At 36.7% G+C, this 23714-nt stretch overlaps 1 protein-coding gene across 2 annotated transcripts in view; it reads left to right on the top strand.

Annotated features, from left to right (window-relative positions):
* Positions 1-1389: 1389 nt before the first annotated feature.
* LOC117431089 (CCR4-NOT transcription complex subunit 6) overlaps positions 1390-23714 on the top strand; it is a 34298-nt gene continuing 11973 nt past the window's right edge. The window contains exons 1-3 of one of the 2 annotated variants that reach the window (XM_058996043.1): positions 1390-1461; positions 19453-19574; positions 22064-22250. In XM_058996043.1, coding sequence (XP_058852026.1) covers positions 19463-19574; positions 22064-22250 — 299 coding nt within the window. In that variant the 5' untranslated portion in view covers positions 1390-1461; positions 19453-19462. The other variant, XM_034051717.3, reaches the window with a different exon arrangement.

The raw sequence follows: 23714 nt of genomic DNA, 5'->3' as shown, positions 1-23714 counted from the left end.
ACATGACAGAATTACACAATCATTTTCAACTGTCACATAATCATAGACTGGCTCTTAAATTATCTTACAAAATTAGAAATTGTAGAAAAGTCTGTTTCTTCTGCTGTCCAATGCTTTGCGTTAGCCTCCACCTCTGAGTGGGCTCCAGTAATGGCTCCTGTAGTGATCACATGCACTGAATCATGGGATAGCTTGTCCTATCCTTTTTACTACCCTTGAAATGATCTAGGAAGTACAAGTGTAACTTTGTCTGGAAGACAAAACAAGCAAACTGACTATGTTCTTTTACCAGGTGTAGTACTAGATGTCATTATTAGATTGAAAATATATGTTTGCAATATGATACTTTGTTTCAAAACTGCACATTAAAGGCCAATTTAGTGAATAAAATTAAGATGTAAGAAAACATTGTATTAGTTACAACCACTTTAAGAAAGCAATAACACACCCCAGGGTGTTCAAATATGCCTAGGCCTGCAGATATTGGACCATATTTGAACACCCTGTGTGTTATTGCGCTTATAAAATTGCACCCCCACCAGCATACCCTTCCCCAGTGAATTGAGTGTCAAGTGAAACAGGCAGAATACTTCAAATAGCTGTGTTGGTATTGTGACATAGCTGCACAGGTTGGAATGCTTGTTAGCCAATGAGATTGCTCCTTCTATTCTTGCCCTTTTATAAGGGAAACATGTACCAGTGAAGAATCTGTTTAGTACAAGGGCTCGGCCTATTCAGTTCAGTCTATTATATAATTCACAATGGTGTGTCCAATAATTACACTGAAGTACAAATCTGAGTAACACATTACTAATTCAGTCTATTTCCTGAGGGGTCAATGGGTAGAACACATCACAAAACTGCAGAGCAAAGAATAAGGCATTAGCCAAACTGTCTCTTAAAGTTTGACCTCAGAATGTCTGATTGGTTGTTTGATACCTTTCTGTGATGCCACCTGTCTCCAGTACATGCTTCTCTATAGCTGTCGCTGCCCTTTTTGAGTTGTTTAACCCTGCGACTGTGCCTCTTGGCTCTGGGTTATGGTGTGAGGTGTAACCTACAGTATCAATCCTGCCAGCCCGCCTGCTCTGTGTTTTGTGTGCAGTAGAATACATCTTTGCTTATAGGGCATGCTGTCAGATAATTCAGTATACAGACATCACCCTAATTATAGTGTACACTTTATTTTTACTTAAAATACACTTCTTTATCCAAAACAACAGTTTTCAACAGAAACAAAACAGACCTCATTTTTCTATGACCCACCAGTACTATATATTTTAATTTCTGTGTACAGTGGGCTCAGGCAGCATACAGTGCAGGGTTCTATAATTCCATTGTAATATTTGTTGTGTTCCTGTACTGTAGGCCTGCACGCTGATGTAGTGCATTGGATCGCCTTGTTATTGTTGTGCCTGTGGAAAGCGTGAGCGGTGAGGAACGTCTCAGCGTGCGGAGGTGGTGAGTGCTCCAATTGTACTGTCCATCTCCCCCGCAGCCAATGGCGTCGAGCTGTGTTATCAGTGACTGAAATCTAACAGCCGCCATGATGCTTGTTTGCTTTTGGTGTAGCAGCAGCAGAGACTGAGTGAGTCAGAAACAAAGAGAAACACCACACACTGCTCTTCACAATCTGGTATGCGTTTGCAGGTAATAAAAACAGAGCATTTTACACATTTTTATTTTATAAAATTAGCCCATGAAAAACATACAATAATTGTTTGATCAAATTACGCCGCTTGTTAGACAATGCCGTTCGCTATTGTTGAAATATGTTGCGAAAATCAAGCTAGTGTACTGATAGGCGAGAATACATGGCATAGGTACCTCGAGGAAATTGTTCTTTATTTTTGTACCATACGCTACACAGCTGTTGGTTTTTATTCGTTTATCATTGCTTTTACATTTTTGTTTTGTTCAATTATTTTATTGCACTATACTTAAACTTTTGTATACTTTTCCTTTCTAGGAAGGAGAAACGCAGTTAAAATGTTTAGGATGTGGCGATTTGTTTAGACACGTTAACAAAACATATACATATATATTTAAAATAGTGTAAGACGTAGCGCTGCTTTGCAGTTATTTTAAGTTTATGTTGTGGTATACCGTAATGCCATGTACTATGTAGTATTGATGGCTTTTTTTTTTCATTACTTGACTTCGAATATAAAAACGTGTTATTTTTCAAATATTGGTTTCAATTAATAAATCGTGAAATAGCTGCGAAATGTGAAATGATGTTTGAAATTCGATTTTCATTTTTAGCCTTGAGGCCTATCACACATTGAAAAGCCGTGTACTACTACGGAACACAGTAAAAGGAAGCCTGTGCAACATGATTGACATGTAGACTGCCCAATAATACTACTAAAACAACCGACCCAAAATTTCTACCGTCTAGGAATACACATTTCGTTTACTGTTTAGTTTTAATTGTTAATTAAACGTGTTCCCAGTATAGCGCACAGCCCAGCTAATAATACATTGAGGGTACATGCACACAAAGATTCGCAGTTTGAAATACACACCAAGACTAAAGTAAAAGCTCAAAGTAACATAAGTATGTCAGAATGGATGTATGTTTACAAAACTTGCTTACTGTAGGATTCAGCTTTACTCACGGTAGAAAATACATGTAATCTGGTTAATTTATTACTCAACTGCTTTTGTTTAAATCTGGCTACTGTATTAAGATACAATATTTGTAAAGCATTTTAACGAGTTGCTTTTATCAGCACTCCCCAGGTTACTGTGTGACAAGGTGCCAGCAATGTGAGCATTCAGGCCTGGTGTGAATATCTATGTAAATTACATTTTTATATGTAAATTGTGTAATGGTTTGCTGCAGATATCTGGAAATCGGCCTTATTAGAGGTTAGTTTGTTGGTCAACACTAAGATTGGCATAGAGTTATTTGGGCTTTCTGCAGTTACTGGACAGAATATTTGCATTTGGGAGTAACTTTATTTAGTCTTTTGGAAGTATTGCTTTGTTGTTTTTAAAGCTGTGCAGTAAAAGTACATTTATTGGTGTGTGTACTGTGATATTCCACAGGTTTTGCTATATATGCAGCTGCCTGTAGACAGTGCTGTTTGTTTCTCAAGGGATTTCGGCTGTGCGGAAACAAGACCAAAAAATCAGCTACTTGTACACTGATGGAACAAAGTGTAAGCCATACTGTAGATGTGCCTGCAGGTGTCATTTACAAGACTGGGTGGAATAAAAAGCTTAAATGCGTCTTGGCAATCGGAGGGAGTATCCTAGCCTGCTGTGTGCCTTGTGCTCTTGAGCACAATGATATAATTGTGCGCCTACAGGATTTTCAAGACCTAAGTCACCTATGCATATATATTTAATTTAAAATTCATGTTGGCTAACGTATGGAAAGGTAGGAATAAGGTGTTGTGAAAATGCATTAGTGTTAGGTGTTTTTATTCTAATTTTATTTAGTCCAATTCAATTCATAGATTTTGTGATAAGGATCCTGTGTAGTTTATTGCTTAACTACCCTGACCTGGTGGGTCAGGTACCACTCTCGTAGGCCACATTCACACAGGAGCATTTGGAGCAAACAATCTGCACCCAGGACTTTCATAGCATAATGTGCCACTTTTGTAATTAAAAATATTGGTATTCCCTGTTGGTTTGGACAGGTTTGACAGTCCTCTGATTGTTTGTTAATGCTTCCATCGAAATGTGGCTGGAAGGCATGAGGTTAGGGAGTTGGATTACTACACCATGTATTCCTTATTTGTTAGTTCTTTTTTAAAGTATTGATTTTAGGCACAGTGCAAAAAAATGTGTAATAACGGACATTGATGAAGACTTCTTGTCAGACTGTCTAGAATGTTACTACCGGTGTGGAAATGCTCAAGATGTGGACCCTGATGCACTGATAGTGTCTGATCAGTTTTCCAAACTTATCAGGCTCCTATACTGTACCTATACTTGACTATAATGTCGATGTAACAAAAAATGACCCTGGAAGTAATTAAGCCAGTGTCACTAAAGTTGAGGCTGACATTGTAAATGCCAATTTAGGCTTTTAAATTTTGTAGACAATGCAGACATTTTTCATACATTTGCTTAGTTCCTTGCTTTAATAAACAAAGATCTGTTTGAAGAGGCATAGTAGCACTTGCACAGTTTAGTTTGTAGCACTTATCAGTGTGTTCTGTAGCGTTCTTGTATTTACCCGAGTAGGTACTGTTTTATGCAAGCAGCAGACTTATGCATTTGATTGTCTTTTGCTATTAGAATTCCCTAAAATACCAGCAATAGGCTGCCATTACTATAAGTAACAATGAAACAGGAACGGTTCAAGCAATGCAAACGAAAAGCCACAGTTGTGTGTAGCTAAAACCACAAATGTAGTTTGTTTAATCAAACTCGCTACTGTGCTAGCTCAGTAGCCTGTATTACTACAGGTACGTTACAAAAAATGGATCTAAATAAAAACAATTGGTCACAGGTTGAATAGTAATAAGGCTATGTGGCCCTACATTTTTCTAAGTAAACCAAAAAATATTAATTAATAAATCTGGTAAATAACACAGTATGTGAACAAAATAATTGAAGCAAACTGATTTGTTTTATTTTGACAAAAGAATATCGCGTCTTTAAACTGAATTACTATGTTTGCATCAGCAGTAGAGAAAGTCACTTTTAGAAAGAAAGACTTTTACTAATTATTACTTGAGACATGACCCTAAAAAGGGTGTTTCTACTGCTGGCCACATCAGCCCTGGCTGCTTTTTCTGGCCTGGTTTGCTGTATCATACCTGATGTGGGCAGACCTGGGCACAAAGGTCATCACGCAGCAGGGAGGCGTGTGCTGGATAAGAAGCCAACGGGAACAGAGCTACACGTTGCAAGCTTTTTTCATGACTGCAATGGCTGTCGGAAGTGTTTCGCCAAAAAAGATTGTGGCTGCATGTGGGAGAACGAAGAAATGACAATTCTTTTAACAATCTGAGCTGACTCTAAAATCCAGAAACGGTTAATGGGTGCTGTGTGGAATATATGCGTGTGAGAAAATATCCAAAGTCCTTGGCAAACAGTTACGTTGAGTGGGAATAAAAATAGTGACGAATGTTGTTTCAATTGCAGCATCCAGTCCTCTGGCAGTGTGTTTTTTTTTTTTTCTAAACGTAGTACAGCTACGGGTTTCTTTAAAACACAGCGCAATACTATCCCACAAGCCCCATGATGACCCTTTAACGCAGGACAAGAACCTCAGAGGTTAGCCACGTTTGGGGTGGGGGGGGAAGAGCAAAACAGGTTTTTCTTGCGCAGTTGGCCCCGGCTTGCAGTGGAAATGAGGCATAGCACTCCTAATATCTAACTAGAGGACACATTTAGTGATCCTAGAGACAACTGCCCCTTTGTTGTAACATCCTTGACTTTGTTTTGGATTTTATCCACTAGGAAGACTGTTGCACCTCACACACCAATTTTAAATAAATTGTGATAAATTGTGATCCTGACCTATGTACTGTTTGAATGTGCCTCTGTGTGCATATCTTTTTATAATGTGTTTTTACTTACTCGCATGGTAATATGATGCACATAAAAGAAAATGTTTATTGAGAAACCTTATCTGTGTTCAACACATGAAAACAATAACATTTGTATCTGTTGTGTGCAGACCAGATGCACTTTATGCAGATAGTAAGTCAGCACATTAAACAGTGAAAATGTACATTAATATTGGCCTCAATAAAGCTACAGAACTGGACAGATGACTGATTTTTTATTATTATTTATTTATTTATTTTTATTAAAAACACAGTATGTGTGTTGCCTTGCATGGTACCCCTCTGTAATCTGCCTCATCCTATTGTACTAGATCATTTTTATTTTGGAATAAAGGTTAAGAACATGCATGGGTGGTATATGTCTCTTTTATACTTTGTATTTCGCCTCATTATTTCTTTATCGGGGGGCTATAGCTTGCTAGTTTTATTTAGTCTTAGGTACTGGAATACAATTCTATAACTGTAGTTGCATGTGTTAATGTGTGTGTGACTATTGTTAACCAAGACATTGAAACCGTGCTTGTAGTGTTAATTGTGTGTGTATTCTAAATAACTATTAAACCCTTTGTCAGCAGCAAGGTGCACCTGCACCCCATGGTGTTTAAAATGAACATGTCTCATAACTGAAGGTCGCGGCATATACGTACATGTGATTCAACTTGATACGCTTGCAATTATTTTGATACCAAGAACGCCCTTATCCATCTCAGGGAAACGGGAGTAATCCTTTCACAGTATGCGTGGTACATTTTTGGAGTGCATTTGCACTCCTTTCTGCCTTCCGAGGGTTGGCATAATAGGTTGCTGGGAGCTGTAGAAATGGCATATTGGTTCTAAAATTATTGATTTATCCCTAGGTTTTTTGTTTTTTTTTCTGCCTAGAGTCATTTTCATAAAACTGTGTGTCCTTTTTGTAATGCATTAGTTTCCAGCACTCTTTGATAGCTGAATTCTTTACTGTACCCTGCTTATTAACTGTTACAGTATTTAACAATATGATATTCTGTTTTCACGGAGCAAAAAAGCCTTGTCTTTCATATACTGTAGAGGCTACCACACATCACCCCCTTTTTATTAAAGCCCTGTCCTATCTTGGAGTGTATATGCGTGTACAATGCATGTGCTTCCAGCACTATTGGATTACTGCATTATTTACAGTGCCCTGCTTATTACCTCCTACAGTACATTATTTAAAAAAAAATCTAATGCAAAAATACAACGTTTTTCATGTAGGCTACAGCTAGCACTAATGCGCAGCCTGTGTTGACTTGTAGAATCAATGCCTGAAGGACAGACGATTTCAAAGTGAATGTGTCCAATCTACAGGACTTTGATAACAGCACTTTTTGGATTGGCATTCTTTTTAAAATTATTTTGAGAGATGGAGCCTGTTTTTGTGCATTCTTTTAAATGCACAATGCAATTTTTATTTATTGAAGTAATGTGTTGGCAATTTATTTTTGTATTATTATTTATTTCTTAGCGGACGCCCTTATCCAGGGCGACTTACAATTGTTACAAGACATCACATTGTTTCACATTATACAGATCACTTTATTTTTTACATACAGTTACCCATTTATACAGTTGGGTTTTTACTGGAGCAATCTAGGTAAAGTACCTTGCTCAAGGGTACAGCAGCAGTTTCCCCCATCGGGGATTGAACCCACAACCCTCTGGTCAAGAGTCCAGAGCCCTAACCACTACCAACCACTGTATACAGAAAGATTGTGAGACGAAATGTATTTATCATTTTCACAGTGTAACAGGTTTAATATTTATAAAAATAAACAAGGTATTGGACCTACTTATTACTGTACTTTGTTTATTTTATTTTTTCCCCTCCAGAACACTAGGGTAAAGGGACTTAATCACCACTTATATTCTAAGGAACATAGGCTACTGTACTATGTTCCATTTGGTTGCCAAGTGTTTTTGCATGTGAAAAGGTCAACGTCCACATATTTAAGACACACTTTTTATTGTACATTTTAATAAGCATACAGTCAGTTGTCGTTAAAACAAACTTGGGTTAGATGAATTTCCTGATGGTACACATTTTCTACAAGGTCCTGCCAAAATGTAGCGGTCACTTACTGTAAATTACTACCTGTAATATGAATTCACTTACCACAAATTTCCTGTCTCATAGGCTTGCATAGTCTCCTAGATTAACCAAGTAAAAGTGCTGACCTTCAAGTTCATTCCATTCCCCAAGCGATATCAGGATCTGGGGAAAGTAGGTTTCAAGGGTATCCTGATTTTGAAACTACCTTTGGTGAATGTTTTTGAATTGAGAATGAAATGGTGTAAAACTGACTGATTGCGGGACACTGCAGCTTTAACACTGAGCAAGTGAAAGGTAGTGTGCAGAGTACACAATGCCTTCTATATTGCTGTGGATACAGTATGCAATGGGGCTGCATATCAACAGTCAGGAGTCAAGAACAAGAACATATTTAAGTAATGATTTGGCCACATCTTATACAGTGCTGGCAAGCACATGCTTCCAGCTGTTTCAGTTTCTCAGTGTTAAGCTTTGTCGCTATAAAGAGATCTTGACTTTTGCAGTGTGTTTATTTATTTTACTATAATGAATATTTTTTGAAGACCACTTGTGTAGAAGGACTACCAAGACTTTAGTTCTCACACAGACACATTTCTGTTTTTCCCCTGCAATATCCTTTTACCCAATATCCTTTTTACCTAAAATATCATTTTTACCTTAAGCAGACAAGTAGGTTGGAGAATAGAATGTCCAATAAAGTATAAACTGACACTTTAATAAATATTTAACTTTAATTAATATTTAATTTTATGTTGACAAACTCACACTAGTTGTGCACTCTTAAGATATATTGAAATGATCAGGTGCCAGAAATTCGTGCAGTCTGCTAATCTCCTTCGAGCTGATCACACTTATGACAGTGTGTGAATCTCACCTGAGTCTGTATGTTTACCATTAGGACGTGTTCATGCAACCATAGGGGATGAACAGAGCATTTAACGGGCCTGGTTGATTAAACGCCTCGGTACCTGTTTTATTTTTTAAATATACCTAAAGCCTCTTTTAACCCGGTTGGCCTGTGAGCGTTATTGTGGGTTATAAAGAAGGTATGTTAGAAACGGCACTGTTTTAAAACAAACATTTATTTTGTGTTTATTGGGAAAAATGTAAAATCTGCCTTGTTTTGAGTTGATTTTGTGTTTCATTAAATATGTTTTACTAATTTAGGGAGGAGTGCAGTTTTATTTTAATTACTTAGTTGGCATTAGTAATGTAATTTACAAAAAAATGTCTAGAATACACACACACACAGGTGGTCAAATTGGGTCCTGTAGCACATGCAGGTGTGTGCTGGGAGGGAGTTAACTCTGCTGCGTAAATGACACCTGAGAATTAGATTTTGGACAGAGTTCAATCACACTTTCTTTTTAACTGCAACTTTTTTCACAGAAAAAAAAACATAAATCATTTTTATTATTGACACGTTTCTCACTTCTGATTGAGATACACAAATGCCTTAACAGGTATCAATTGAATTCTTAAAGAAGTGTGAAAGTCTCTTAATGTATTCAAAGTACTGTAATCAGATATAAATAATTCCTTTGAGAAAAGCCAGCATGAGTGACTTGCAGTAGGTCCTGTATGAAAAGCAACATTACAGTTGCTTGAAATTGTTTTCCGTGTTTGGCTACACCAAGACCCTGTTCACACTTGTGATTTGAGATGCCTCAGGGCCTCCTTTTCTCATATGTGAACGCTCCAAAAAAGAAAAAACAGCCCATTCAACATTCAGATTGTTTCTTTTACATAATATACAAGCTGCAGTGCATTCATAATTATGCTTAATTTGTCACAATTACATTTTCTTCCTGTTTAGGATTGTGGATCTCAATAATGGTGCTGGCATTGTTTAGTTTGTACTCAACGATATACATAGCTACAGAAGTGTGGGTCTTTACATTAAAATGCTGTTCGTTTCTTTTAGCTGCTTGCTTTTACACAAAATACTGTTCTCCACCAATATTAAGATAGTTGATGTACCATGTGAGGGTGAGATCCTCACTGTATTTCAATTGTTAGCCATATGTTCGGTTATCTTCCAAGAGAAGGGGTAATGCTAATGTTCAGTCTTTACTGGTAATGGTTAGGGACTAGAGAATAATAATAACAATGATAATGACGAGTAAACGATAGACTAGTTTAACGATCGTGTTTGTAAACAGACGGTATTCATGCAGATTAAATTAAAAGAAACACACGCAATGTATTTAACATTATTTTCATGTCTTTCCTTAGGAGTGAGCAGTAGTACTATTAGGTGGTCAGTGGTGAGTTTGCCTTGTGAATGTCAGTCATTGTGTGCAGCCTGATAGTCATTTGCAATCTGAGTGAAGTATCCATTACAAAAATAAATATTTATACTGTCAACGCTAGCAAGTAGCTGTTTCACGCATTCTAAATCCCTCTGTGTTCTTGAGAGAATAATGTGATTGTGGGCGGGGGTAAGCTCGGACCGTCACCCTGTTACACACCATAACAGTAAATCAAAATAGTCACACTGGTGTTTTTTTTTTATATATACCATAAAATTGCTACTGTGCTGCATTGAAAAAAAAATATTAATAAGAAACATCTGCTACAAAAGGATTACTGTGTATCCCGGTAGCTCTTCCATTCTGAGTGTGGGCTATCGTTCCATAAAGAAAACCAAGCAGTTTGCCACATTTTAGGCCTGCTTTTTAGTCACATGTGAATGCGCAAAGGCGCCTTGAAACCACAAATGTGAACGAGGTTGCAGACCTAAATATGGGGCGGCCCAGTAGTGTGAATGGGGTCCAAGAAACGCATTGCATTTTTTTTAATGAATAACAAGAGCTTGTAAACCATTTTTCTAACGTGCCCATATTCTGAATGAAGACAATACATACTAGAAACATAACTGTTGGGTGTTTTTAAAGATTCCAAAAAAACAAATTTCCGCAAAATACTGTCACGCATTGCATATTTTGAAGAGGGGATGCTGGTGTTTTGCTTTAGTTTTCAGAGTTTTGCAAATAGCTTACAAGTTCATTCTGTCAGATTTAATCTGAGGATTTGGGAGTTTACAGTATTATAGGTCAAGTCCCCATGTACTACATGGGAATGGATTGTTTTAAATAAAAAAAATAATAAAAATAAAAGTTTACAGTACATGCCAAACTTAATTTTGGATGAATCTAATATGATTCTGATTCTATGTACTTCTGCTGAATCCGATGAAACACGATAACCTGGTTCCAGCTCAAATGGTTTACATGCACAATATATAAAGGATTTGGGAAACGATTCCTCAAACGGGTAGCTTGAATCTGGTGCATTTAAACAGGGTAATTGATAAATTAACCAGCTGTGCATTCTGGCATCAATCATTATTAAGCGTTCCTGTGAGTAGTTTATATTCATTTGCAAATCTGCCTCTGCAAACTGCTAATATCACAGAAAAATTTGAAACTTCATGTTTCCAGTCTTATGGAAACTCCTTGGGTAAAATCTAATGTTACCCTTAACTTTGACCTGTGACTTTTTGGTTTCTGTATGACAGACCAACTGTAATGCTTGAAGAACTCTATACTCTGTAAACAGCTATATTCCTTTATTAAGTTCGATAGTGGGTATTGTACAAGTTAAATGTGTTAGTGACCATCGTATTGACTGGCTGCCATGTCTAAGGTAATGTGACTGGTTTCTCCTTTTTAAATCCCGATTTTCGCACTGGACTAAAAATCACCACATAAACAGGTGGTTTCTGAATTTTTACCAACACGGTGAAATTTAGTCACGTGCAAATCGTCCATTCATTTTATCCCAGATCATTTTCTCAGAGGTTTTCTCACATTTTTATTTATTTTTTTTAAAACGGGACAAACTCAAGCATCGTGTCTTTTTTTACTCTCGTGCAAATCGACTGTGTCAGTGTTATGTTAGAACAGATGTAGCATTTCCAGGGTATTCGCCTCAAAGCAATACCAGCCTTCACAATAAACCATATACTACATTCCTTCAAATTAAGATGCAGCCCAAATTTCCCACCCTCAATTTGAGGAAAAAATAAAGCTGCATTTACAAAGATACAACCCAGGGTTGGCCAATTTTAAATCAAGTTGGTTTAAATCACTGGTTTTAAATCACTTGATTTTTTTTAAATCATTGATTTTAAAATCATTGTTTCATTTACTACCTATTTTATATAGTTTCTCAAGGAAAAGACATGTGTTTTTAAAAATCTTTTAACACAAACATCTTAAACTCTTACTGTCTGTAACTAAAACTGTGAGGGCTGTATTCTGATCACAGCGCAAATGCAAGTACAAACAGCGCTTGCCCCCAGTTCTGTGATGCATAAGTGGGGAAAAAAAATAAAAAATACTGCACTGAAATGGTATTCTGAAGACTTGCCTTGTCTTGCCCCATTATAGAGCGCCTGCCTCATCATTAACATATTCCCTGAAGCGATTCTGATGAAAGTGCAATGGGTTCCCAAATAGACAATTGAGCTCTGTGTTAAGACCCGCTGAAACCAGGTTTATTTAGTGGTGCAATCAGGAACTTTATAAAAAGCAAAGCAGTCGTAAGTAACAACTGCGTGTGTTTGGACTGACACAGAAAGAGGAAATCAAAGAAAGAAAAGCAAAAGAAAAGAATGACTGGGATGAGTGAGGGTTTTTTTTCTTTGGTGTACTCCATCGCTAAATTCTTGTAGTTCACGTTTAGAGGATGCCACAATGATAAATAAGTTGCTTTATTTATGTATTCATTTAAGATTGAGTAATTTAGTTTGGTATGTAACTATTCACAAACCACCATTTCCAACATCCTTAAATTTACAGTTTGGAGGTACTGTAGAGCTACAACTACAGTACTATAAAAAATTCCATAATTAAAAAAAACTGATTATCAAGTAAATCAGTTGTGTTTTTCTTTTTTTAACAATCAAAAAAATCAGCAACCTGCTTTTGACCAACTCTGAGGACCACTTTTTTTTTTTTTTTAGTCCAGTGCGAATCATGCTTAAGACAGTGTCTTGACATGTCTCTACATTGTCTCTGTATTCTGTCATTTTCTCAGAAGTCCATTACATGTGATTTCCAGTAGAAATTAACTTTCACATTGTTTTAAATCTGGACATATCTGTTCCATATCGCTTGAGAATGGGTCAATAATATAGATAGGTAGGTAGGTAGATTGGTAAATGCTGGCAGAAGATAATATACCCAGTTAAAGATAATTAACGTGTGTTGATGGTTTACTTCAGCTAGCACTCTTGGTTACAAACTACTCCCAACCGTGTTGAAGATTGCAAAGGAAACACAGTTATATCTTTTAGAAATGTTATCAAATGTTTGTAAAAAAAATGGTAGAAAAGAAGGTTAATATGAAAAAAATCAGCACATTAATCTCAGTAAGCAATCGGTCAGGTAATATCTCTGCTTCAGAGAAGATATAACTTACATGTGCAAGCTAGTAGTGCTGGAACAAAAATAGATTATGTAACGTTTTTGCATATCTAGTGTTTATATAGTGTTTTATTGAGTTGAAAAAATATAAATGTATCATCGTCCGTTACCCAATATGGTAGGTTTGTGGGTAACAGTAGCTCTGCATTGAAGCAGTAAGCGGCACTGAACTGTCTGCATGAGGCATAAATGTACTTTCACAGCAAGCACTTTGAATTCAAGCAAGCTTAACATTGATTTTTTACAATGCTGTACATCTTGTGGAGGCTTTCACACCCGTCATGTAACGTAAACGGACAGCATTGAATATATACTGTATTCCTATTACTCTGTGGGTGTATATATATATATTCAATAATAGTGAGACATTGAGATTGTAAATGGTTGTTTCTGAGTAGGCTACAGGACTGAAAGGTCACAGCATAGGTCACAGGCAGGCACCTGTACAGTTTCCAAGAAACCGGTTTCAGAAAGATAGAAAGACAAACAGAGAAACCTCTCGTTTATCTACAGTTTGCAAAAAGATGTTCACCCAGTGTGAAGTATTTTGTTTAGTTTTGGAGAATTTGCATTTTTTTTTTTTTTTTCAACATCGGGTGGGACCAGGGGAATAAATGCTAAAAAGATACACCAGGGTACCTGCATTGTGCAAGTAATACAGTAAGTATTACTTGATCATTATTTTATAAAGGTTCCAACCCTACTTTATTTTTTTCTGCTGAAACTGTTCAACAGCAGAATTATATATATATATATATATAATTTTTATCTCAATTTATGAACTGGAAAACCATTTTTTTAAGCACCTTTTTTTTATTGTGTCGCCTGTAACTTTTCTTTTACTAGTTAGCAATAACAAGACACATTACAAGAAATGTTATGTTTTATTTGTTCGATAACAGACTTTCATTATCGTCCAACACAAAATGTTAGCATACATTTAACTGTCTAATTTGTCTTTCTATAAGAACTAAACACTCTTAAGTCAGCAGGCATGATATAAATATGCAAGCAGGATAACTTGAGTATATATGAAATAAATAAATTAATAATAAATCAAGCACCTGATGCAATTCAGTAGCTCGCTGTTCTGTTTTAGTTATTACATTACACTCCTCAAATGTTAAACTAGCCCCTTTTTGTTAGAAAACAAAGTGACACCCCCCTTTTACTTTTCAAGGTCAACCTTTCTGCAAATGTACATTTATTTCAGTCCCCAAGTATAGATTCTGTAGTTCTCTGTTCTTTAGTTTAATTGGAGAAAATACTTCATTCAGATTGCAGCACTGATACAGCGTGTGAGGACTCGGCAGGGCGGTGTCCCTTCTTTCAGGCTTTGTATAATAAGAGCAGATATTCTTCCAGTAAAATTGATTCCATGTAGGCCAATTTTGTCCATTCATTCTTGAATACTACCTTTTCTTCAATGGCAATCCAGTTAATGGAGCTCTTTTTAAGTCCTTTTGAACACTATTTGAGTTTTCTTCTGTTAATTTGAGTCATTCCGGGTTCTTTTTCTTGATGTTATTTTCAGCCGGCAGTTTAAGTTGTTATCCGCTCTTCTTCCTTTCTCTGACTGATGAAAGCAAACTCAGCACAAAGCAAAACTCTTTCCTGACCTTGAAGCTCCTTTACAATAGTCTGAATTCAGACCAGCACCTGGGCTTGAAGCTCCTTCACAATAGTTTGAATTCAGACCAGCTCCTGGGAATTAAGGAGTCACTCTTGGTTGTGCAGTGGGCCTCAGACTTTATCAGTGTAGTTACCGAGCTAGCCTCATTCCCTTTCTCATCATGATACAATTTTGAAGGTGCAGTGCAATTATAAATAAGTTTGACCCAAAAGAACAGGGGCATCAAACTTTATCTCTGGTTATAGAGACGAGGCCAGCTGGGCTCTTAGAAAGATGCTGGATTCTTTTTACCTGTGTTATGGTCATACATAGATAAAGATATTTATTTGTATTTGTGGTAAAGTGCATGGAAGAGTGGCAGAAGGTAAATATATTAGCCTTCAGTTAAAAAGAGCATTTATTTATTTTTTCTTATTCAGGATCTGTATACAGCATTTATGGTACTTTGGCTGCAGTACCAACATGTTGACCACTAGAGGTCACTGGTCTCCAGGACGGGTGTGGACCTGAATTGCCAATTGTAACCATAATCTTATCTAGCCTAGGTAAGCTATTTAAAGCCTGTTTGTAACAGATTTAGGGGTTGAGGAGTAGGAGACAATGGTATGTGAAAATGTGGTTTTGCGAAGTGTGTTTGCAGGGAAATGGCTTAGCTGTCCTGTTAGTTGAGGGATATAATGTGTTGTGTTTTTTTTTTTTTTTTTTTGTAAACCATATTTATTTAGCAAATAAAGTTCTGTTTATTTAAACAATCTTTGTGAAGATTGTTTTCTACCTGCCAACCACGTTACACTAATAGATACATAGATAGATATAGATAGATATACATGCTGGGACGAACACAGGATTTCCATGTTCTGACATTTGCTGATAATTTAAATATTCATTTGGAAATATTTTCATTTTTCAAAAAGTAATAAAAGCCATTATATTGCTCTGAACGCAGGCAGAGACAGCATAGCAGGGGGCGTGGCCCCTGTGTGTGTGCCTTTATTTTACAGCAAGACCTTACACTATGTAACACGTTTAAATAGAAAAATATCCCAGGAGTAAAGAATAAGCTGTGTAGAACTTACTTTACCCCAGTGAAGTAACTACAAAACAAAGGATGCCAAATAACAGTTAAAGTTGAACGTTGTTTTGTTTATTCCAGAAATAAATAGTACATAATGTTGACACTGCATTTTATTTTATTTATTTTTTCATTCCTTGCCATTGCTGTTTCTTCTCAGTGAACAGTGGCCATAGACATGTTTTCATAAAGTAATAACACAAGGTTTACTTCTGCGTTTTTTGTAGCTGAGCAAGCAAACAAAAACTGAAATTTAAACTTTAAACAATTCCAATAAAACAAACGTGGAAATGGCTTCATAAAACTAATGTGAAAAAAACTCACTGTTTTTTGCATCTCGTTTATTACATTCCACATCGCAAGTCGGAAGAAAAAATATATAATATCGGGGCTAGAAGTTAACTTTAAGGCAGTATGGAGGATTTGCTACCTGCATGGAAAGTAGGTAGCAAAATGGTCTTATTTGGTAGCGGTTTATTCGACTAATAACTATATAAAAACCTAACCCAAACTATCACATAGGCAACAGTGTGGAGTAGTGGTTAGGGCTCTGGACTCTTGACCGGAGGGTCGTGGGTTCAATCCCAGGTACTTTACCTAAATTGCACCAGTAAAAACCCAACTGTATAAATGGGTAATTGTATGTAAAAGTAATGTGATATCTTGTAACAATTGTAAGTCACCCTGGATAAGGGCGTCTGCTAAGAAATAAATAATAAAATAATAGTAGGCCTGTATTTAAATCGGATAGTATTTATTGAAACCACCTTGTGTTCAACTAAGTGATGGAACTAATGCAATTCCTTGTCTAAAAAATATTTAGTTTTTTCCTTAAGTTCTAGAAGAATGCAACCAGATCTGTCATCTAAGCATCTGATATGCCATCAGTACGGTTAACTAGGTTATGTTTTATCTGTGCAAATTTAAGTGGTACGAAATTATCCTTATCTGTCTTCAGTTGTTGACTGAGGTTTCGGTAACTTAACAAATTATGCACACCTTTTAATGAAAGCGATTTAAAAAAAAAAAAGAAAAAAAAGGTATCGTGTGCCACAATATCATAGAATCCTGCATTGTATGACCTTATAAATTATAAGGTTACAACCACAACCAAGCTGTTTTGAAAGCGAAAGCTAATTCCACCACGGTACAGCTACATTTAAGTTTCATGCAATGTGTTACTAACTGGTTTGTTCATAAATATGTATGCTCGTACCCTGCCTTTTCACTGGATTTTTAAATGCTGTACAATTTTGCAGACATTAACTAAGAAGTAATAACAGAATAAGGGATCAACCAAGGTTTTAAAAAAAGAATACGTTGGGTTTGTTTTATTAAACAGTGACACTAGTTAGTCATGTGTGTATGTATAACATTGTGTTAAAGCACACGTTTCACTAGTTAAACAGGAGAAGTACGCAAGGTAGTGATAATCTATTGTAAAAAGAAAACAGATAATGAATGCACCTCAAGATTGTATTTCATTATTCGTACTGACAAAACAAGGAAGCTGTTACTTGGATCATGGTAACATTAGCTAGCTATTTGCTTCTGTTTTTTGTGGTGTGTGTTGTTGTTTGTCAGTTGTAATAAAGTAATTATCTACCTATTATGTGTTCATTTTTAGCGTGGGTGAAATCAGGGTTAACATTATAACAAAATAATCTCCATTTAAATTAGCATTTTGTAGACACTGAATAAACTTAATATCCTATTAGGTCATTGCTTGTTATCTTATAAAATTGTAATGTTTTTCACAGTTTACTTTTGGTCTATAAAATAACCTTTATACCTTTTTAAACTGTATCCACTTTGTTCTGTACTGTAGGTATTTGTACTCTACTTTCCAATACGATTTGCATTGTGGGCCTCGTGTGTATCTACATGGGGCGGGACAAGCTATTAGCAACGGTTACCCGCTTTATGAAAGATACTAATAATGTACGTAAAAAAAAAAAAATACACTAATAACAGTAATTCTGTACGTGTTCACTCAGGGTCGGTCATATACTGCAGCGTAAGGTATCAGAAAAATGCTACTGCATAAAAAACTAGTAGCAAATTTAAAGAGTTTTGGGTAGCAACATGCTACCAAATATACATTAACTTTGAGACTTGATAATATACACAATCTATATGAAAATCACTACACAACATTTTCAGGAAGTTGGGCAGTTTAAGCGAGGCATTTCAGAATGACGTGCTACCTTTTTTCCTGTCCTATGAGATTCTGACACGCTCTAATGCAGCGCAACGCGTTTTTGTCCTAGATGGCCTTCCATAGAGATCACTATGCGTGCTCGTGCACATTCTGGTTTGTTTACTTTTTGCTGTCAAACTTTTACATAAAGGCTCGAGCTGCTGTGTTTTCCATATACTTAAAGAAAAACTGACAACGGAAAAATGTGACGTTTTGAAATCTAAAATTAAATACTGCACTATAATATGGCTTCCAGTAGACTTCTGTGATAGCATTTATTATTTTCTTTGATTACATGATGGTAAATAAAATATCTAAATCATGTTCATATATTGTTTTGTTTTTTAAATTTAATGGTGTCAATCGTAAAATTCTAGGTGCTGCAAAACTTTTGGCCAATCTCTAGGAAGGTTTCTAGAGATATTTGTTGAAAAATGTCCTGACTATGCCAGTGCTCAGCAGTTACACATATCTGGATGTTAGAACTCTGTAATAGTTACCATTGAAATTCACCAGTTCTGAAACCAAACATGTGCACATTTGTTGCATGACGTAGAAAAGGGAATTGCAAAGGGCAGACTGCTGCACAGCATTACACATTGTAGAGAATATATATATATATATATATATATATATATATATATATATATATATATATAAAATTTATTTTTTTAAATGTATTTAATCTCACATATCACAGGAAGCTCTTTTTCATTTGCCGTTTTTGTAACTAGCGCAACTTCTGGTCAGTTAGTAAATAAGTGCAAGGTCTTTTTGTCATTTCTAGTGAATACGAACTTCTGATTTTTGCATCCGAATACATATAAAAAAATATATATTTTACACAAATATTATTACACACGCAGAGGTAGTGGACAAAAAAATGGAAACACCAATGTAAAGTCACTTAATAGGGCGTTGGGCCACTATGGTATCACGCTCTGTGGAGTTCTCAGCGGACCGTTTTTGATGAAACTGGCTGCTCACGCCCCAGGTTGAAATTTGCAGTCATTTGATCTGCAGTTGCTCGCCTGTTTTGCCTTGCACTTTGAATTAATGCATGGATATCCTGGAGTATGCGCTTCCGCCCTCTGTTGCCCTTTGCTGATGATGTCCTTCCCTCGGAGTTCCATGCCGACATCACCTTAGACACCGTTGCTTGTGAAACATCAGCAAGTTGAGCTGTCTTGGTCACTGAAGCTCCTGCCAAGTGCCCCAACAATCACCCCTCTTTCAAAGTCACTGAGGTCTCCTCTTGCAGCCATGCTAGCCATAATTATAGGCAACCAGGCCTGTCCAGCATTTTTATACGTGACCCTAAGCAAGCATGCTGGGATGTTATTTGCTTAACGCATGAGCCACACCTGTGTGGAAGCCCTTGCTTTCAGTATACTTTGTGTCCCTCATTTACCGAGGTGTTTCCATTTTTTTTGTCCTCTACCTGTGTGTGTGTGTGTGTGTGTGTGTATCCTTTCTTTGATGTTAATCTTGTCTTGTATTTTGTTTGTAGTATCACAGGAATGCCAAAGGAAAAATATGATCCGCCTGATCCACGGCGGATGTACACAATAATGTCAACTGAGGAAGCAACCAATGGGAAGAAATCATACTGGGCAGAGTTAGAGATCAGTGGTAAGAATTTGGATGAGCACTCTTCTGGGGCACTTCTCCCTTGTAGAGCCCTGGACCATGAACAGTTATGTCTTCTATTTGAAGGGTTACTTTTGTCTGTGTTTCTTTAAGGAACTCCATGATGGGGGGTGGGGGACAGGGGACATTTGTAAAGTAAAGGTTTGCTGATACAGAAGAATGACTTGCTTGCTGTGTGTTGGTGCTTGTACACCCTAATTGTACAGGTGACTTATGCTCAAGGTTTGTGTCAGAATCTTTTGTGCAGTGCTAAATGTTTAGGTCGGCTCACCTCACACCAGCAACCCCTGTAGACAGGCCGGGCACCTCCGGGCCTACCTGTTGCCCAGAGCTGCGTGGACCTCCTCCGCTGTAGCTCTGAGGTGGCTGCATGGCAGGCCTGCAGAGCGAAAAGTAGCGGATGGCTAACGGCACACGTTTCGGAGGACATGTGTGTCCGTCTTTGTTTCTCTTGAGTCAGCGCGTTGGTGGCAGCGGTGAGCCGGGTTGAAAAAACATTAGTTGGGCTTACCAAATTGGGGAGAAAATTAGAAAAAGAATGGCTGATTCCAGATTTTTTTAAAATGTGACTGATAGATAACCTGTTTGGAACGGTGACTATTAAATATAGCTTTGTTTTGCCTAAGCCAGCTGCAGTTCTTTTAATTGGCCGCAATAGGGTGCTGCTGCAATGCAAACTTACAGTATATATCGCAAGCAGCATCAATTACGTGTACATAAACAACTTGTATTTTTATTTAAATAAGAACATGATTACTGTTTTATATAACGTATTTAACTACATGTAAATATTTTATTCCATTTACATGGATTAGCTGTAAGAATAACATTCAATCAAATATAAACTAATAGTTGTGATTTCATCAACAGCAAATTAGTACCACTGAAGGGTCGAACCTTCCTTCGGTAATGTGTTCCGAACCTTCGAAGGTCAAAATGTACCCTTCGTTACACCCCTAGCCTATTATGGATGCACAAGCTCGTTTGGAAATAATGAAGTTTAAGAACTAATTGGACTTTGAGCAAATTAAGTGATGAAGAAAAAAACATGCGCAGTGAGTGGATTGCTGTAAAATGAACTGTAAATAAAATGAAGGAGAATACTTGCAATATGCTTACTGTATATAGCTACCTGCTCGGAAACAAGCCAGAGAATATTACAAATATTCTTGTTAGTTGAAATTTTGTTGGCTCTGTCTCAAAGCACTTCTGCCTGTGACAGAGTTTAGTGCAATGAACAGATTAAAAACCCCACTATGCTCTCGCCATGAATGATCTCATGAGAATCGGCATAGCTGGACTCGCTGAATTTCAACCACATGCAGCAGGGGAACATTGGATGTTTGAGACATGTGTCTCGTGCCAACAAGCAGGACATGCAGTCTGGAAGTCATCTATCAGTGTGGAATCACCAGCAACTTGGGTGTGTAAAATTCAGAGCTACGTGCCAGACCAGACATGTCAATATTTGAGGAATGTTCTACCCCTGAATTATGAACATCGTAGCCTAATTTCTAGCAATATGTTGGTGTTGCAGCGGCAGGCTTAGCATGGTAATGAGTCTGTTCAGACCATTTATATCTGTTGCAATACAAGACAGATTATACAATTAGTAATTCTGTATTACTTTTTAAAACAATTTTCTAATTGATTACTTGAATAAACATTTGCACATGCCCATCCCTATTTCTTATCCAAAAATATGCTACGCTGCTGCCTATTCAAATTACACAACGAGTTATTTGACTAGGTCCTGTTTAAATTAAACACTGAATTCTTTGTCTAGGTCCTGCTTTAGCTGAAATACAAAATGATTTCAGGAAAGTATCGTTATTGCTACTCCTTGAGTTTTCCACAAACCTTGATTATTTGCCCGAGCAGCGTGAAATCGAAGATGGAACATTTGGACTTAGTGTGGGGTTTACCAGCAAGCGTGATGGCTCTGTTACTGGAAGGAATTGGTTGTACCTGGTTGCACTGCCTCCATTACCCAAGAAGTATCATTGTGGAGATAATGTGGAGACTGTTTAAAACAGACAGGACAGCTAGTTAATTTCACCAGCTATAGACCAAACAATAAACCATGTTATAGTAAGAGAGACCAACTGATAAATCTATTCAATAATCGGTAAAGTGGGCAGGTTTTCAACCCCTTTCAATATCCACCACTGCTTGCAGGGGTAGCGTTTACAACTGAACAAATGGAACTGGACAAGGCAAGGTGGTTGAGAACAGAATGTATCTGCTGTATGAAAATGCTATAGAAGCAATTCAGTTTCCTACAAAGCACAGGGGTTACTTTACAAAGATTGAAGCATAATAAATCTAGCCATTATCGAAGAAAATGATAAACCTTCCCACTGATAATTGCAAAATTGATCCAACAGGCTCTTACTGAACCTCACGGATTTACATTTAAAAATGTCTAATTTCATGAAATCACTTAATTTCACACAACTTTTATTTTGCAGGCAGAGTAAGGAGTTTAAGCACTGCACTGTGGTCACTTACGCACTTGACCGCGTTGCATATCAGTGACAATTGCCTAGCCTGCATTCCGCCAGACATTGCCAAACTCCATAATCTGGTCTACTTGGATCTGTCCTCCAATAAGATCAGGAGTCTACCAGCGGAGCTTGGAAACATGGTGTCACTCAGGTAAATGTTCATTATGTATGCATACATTTATGGTGATTGTCAAGTCAGTTGGCCATTTAACAGTTGTAGGGGTGATAATGCATTCCTATTTAATGATGTCATCTGCCTGAAGGTTCTGCAACTAAAAGGGCAATTTGGACTGAAGGTTTTACAAATTCATTTTTCCACCAACATGTTTTGGAAGCATGTCTCCTATACAATACAATGGTTAGACCCCCAGAAATAGGTGCTGTTTTTCAGCTTGGACTCCAGGGAGTATACATTTGTCTGAAATATTGTACCTGGAAGTTTGAGGATAAGACAAGCTCAGTCAAATTATGTCTATGGGACATAGGCAACAAACATATATTTTTTTTAATATTGGCTATAAAGCGTATTCAGCTAGTAGCCTGGAATTTAAAAGGTAGTGATGAGCGATTAATCTAAAATACAGTTGATTTCCAATTTATTAAACACCGAAACTGACTTCGAGCGAATAATAAACTGCGCAATTTTGATCGATTTATTATACTATAAAACTTCACTTCTTCTTTATGGTCGCTCATCATAAAAGTTTCTTCCGCATCCCAGACACCTTTGGATTCCAGCGGTTCACGTCAGTCAGCCACTGAAGCTGCTCTCACTCTGGGATCTGCAGTCCAAGGGAACCGCGAGACCCGCCCTCCTGTTAAAGCTCCCATAATGCATACAAAACAGCATCAGAAACAAAAACATACAGGGAGCGTAGCGTAGTGTCAGAACTGTTCGTTATAAACACTTGTCAGAGAAAGAAGTTGAGAGAGTGCTTTAAATGCTGTAAGTTTATAGATAAAAACTTTATTTTCTTTACACAGGCAGGTTAAGAAATGTTTTTTTAATAATAAACAAATGTTTTAATTTCCTATTGTATTACGTTTAATTTAATAATGACTCATTATTAAATTACAAGTAATACAAGAATGGCAACCTGAAAAAAAATATTCAATTATTTGAAATAGTTTTTATATTTTGTTTGTTTGCCATTCTTGTATTCTGTTATATTTAAGGCGTTTACTGCCAGCCATGTATTATTATTATTATTAATATTAGTATTATTAATATTATTATTAGTATTATTTGTTATGCAGCATTATCAACCCTAGAGAGTTAGGGATTTAAAAGAGCTTAAGAAAAGATTTCAGGCAGTGGAGACCGAGAGTGCTTATCATAGCAGAAGCTGAGGTACAGTTTAGAGTCCAGACTGTCCCTCTGCAAATTTTGTCCGATTGTGTTTGTGTGTGCTTTTCTTGATTTAAAAATAGTTTCTGTGAAGTGATATAGTTTTATATATTGGTTATGCTGCTTTAGTAAAGACTTCAATATAATGCGTACTGTATGTTTTGTAGGTTTGAAAGTGCTGTTGAAAAAAGTTATTTAAGTTTTATTGTAGTTTTTAATGAGAAATAAAAAAAAAAAAAAAAAAAAATTAATCAGAAACCTTTGTGA

This window comes from Acipenser ruthenus, chromosome 22 (assembly GCF_902713425.1).
Source record: "Acipenser ruthenus chromosome 22, fAciRut3.2 maternal haplotype, whole genome shotgun sequence".
NCBI classification, from domain to species: Eukaryota; Metazoa; Chordata; class Actinopteri; order Acipenseriformes; family Acipenseridae; genus Acipenser; species Acipenser ruthenus.
The sequence above is the reverse complement of the archived record's forward strand: the minus strand, read 5'-3'. Positions and strand labels throughout refer to the sequence as shown.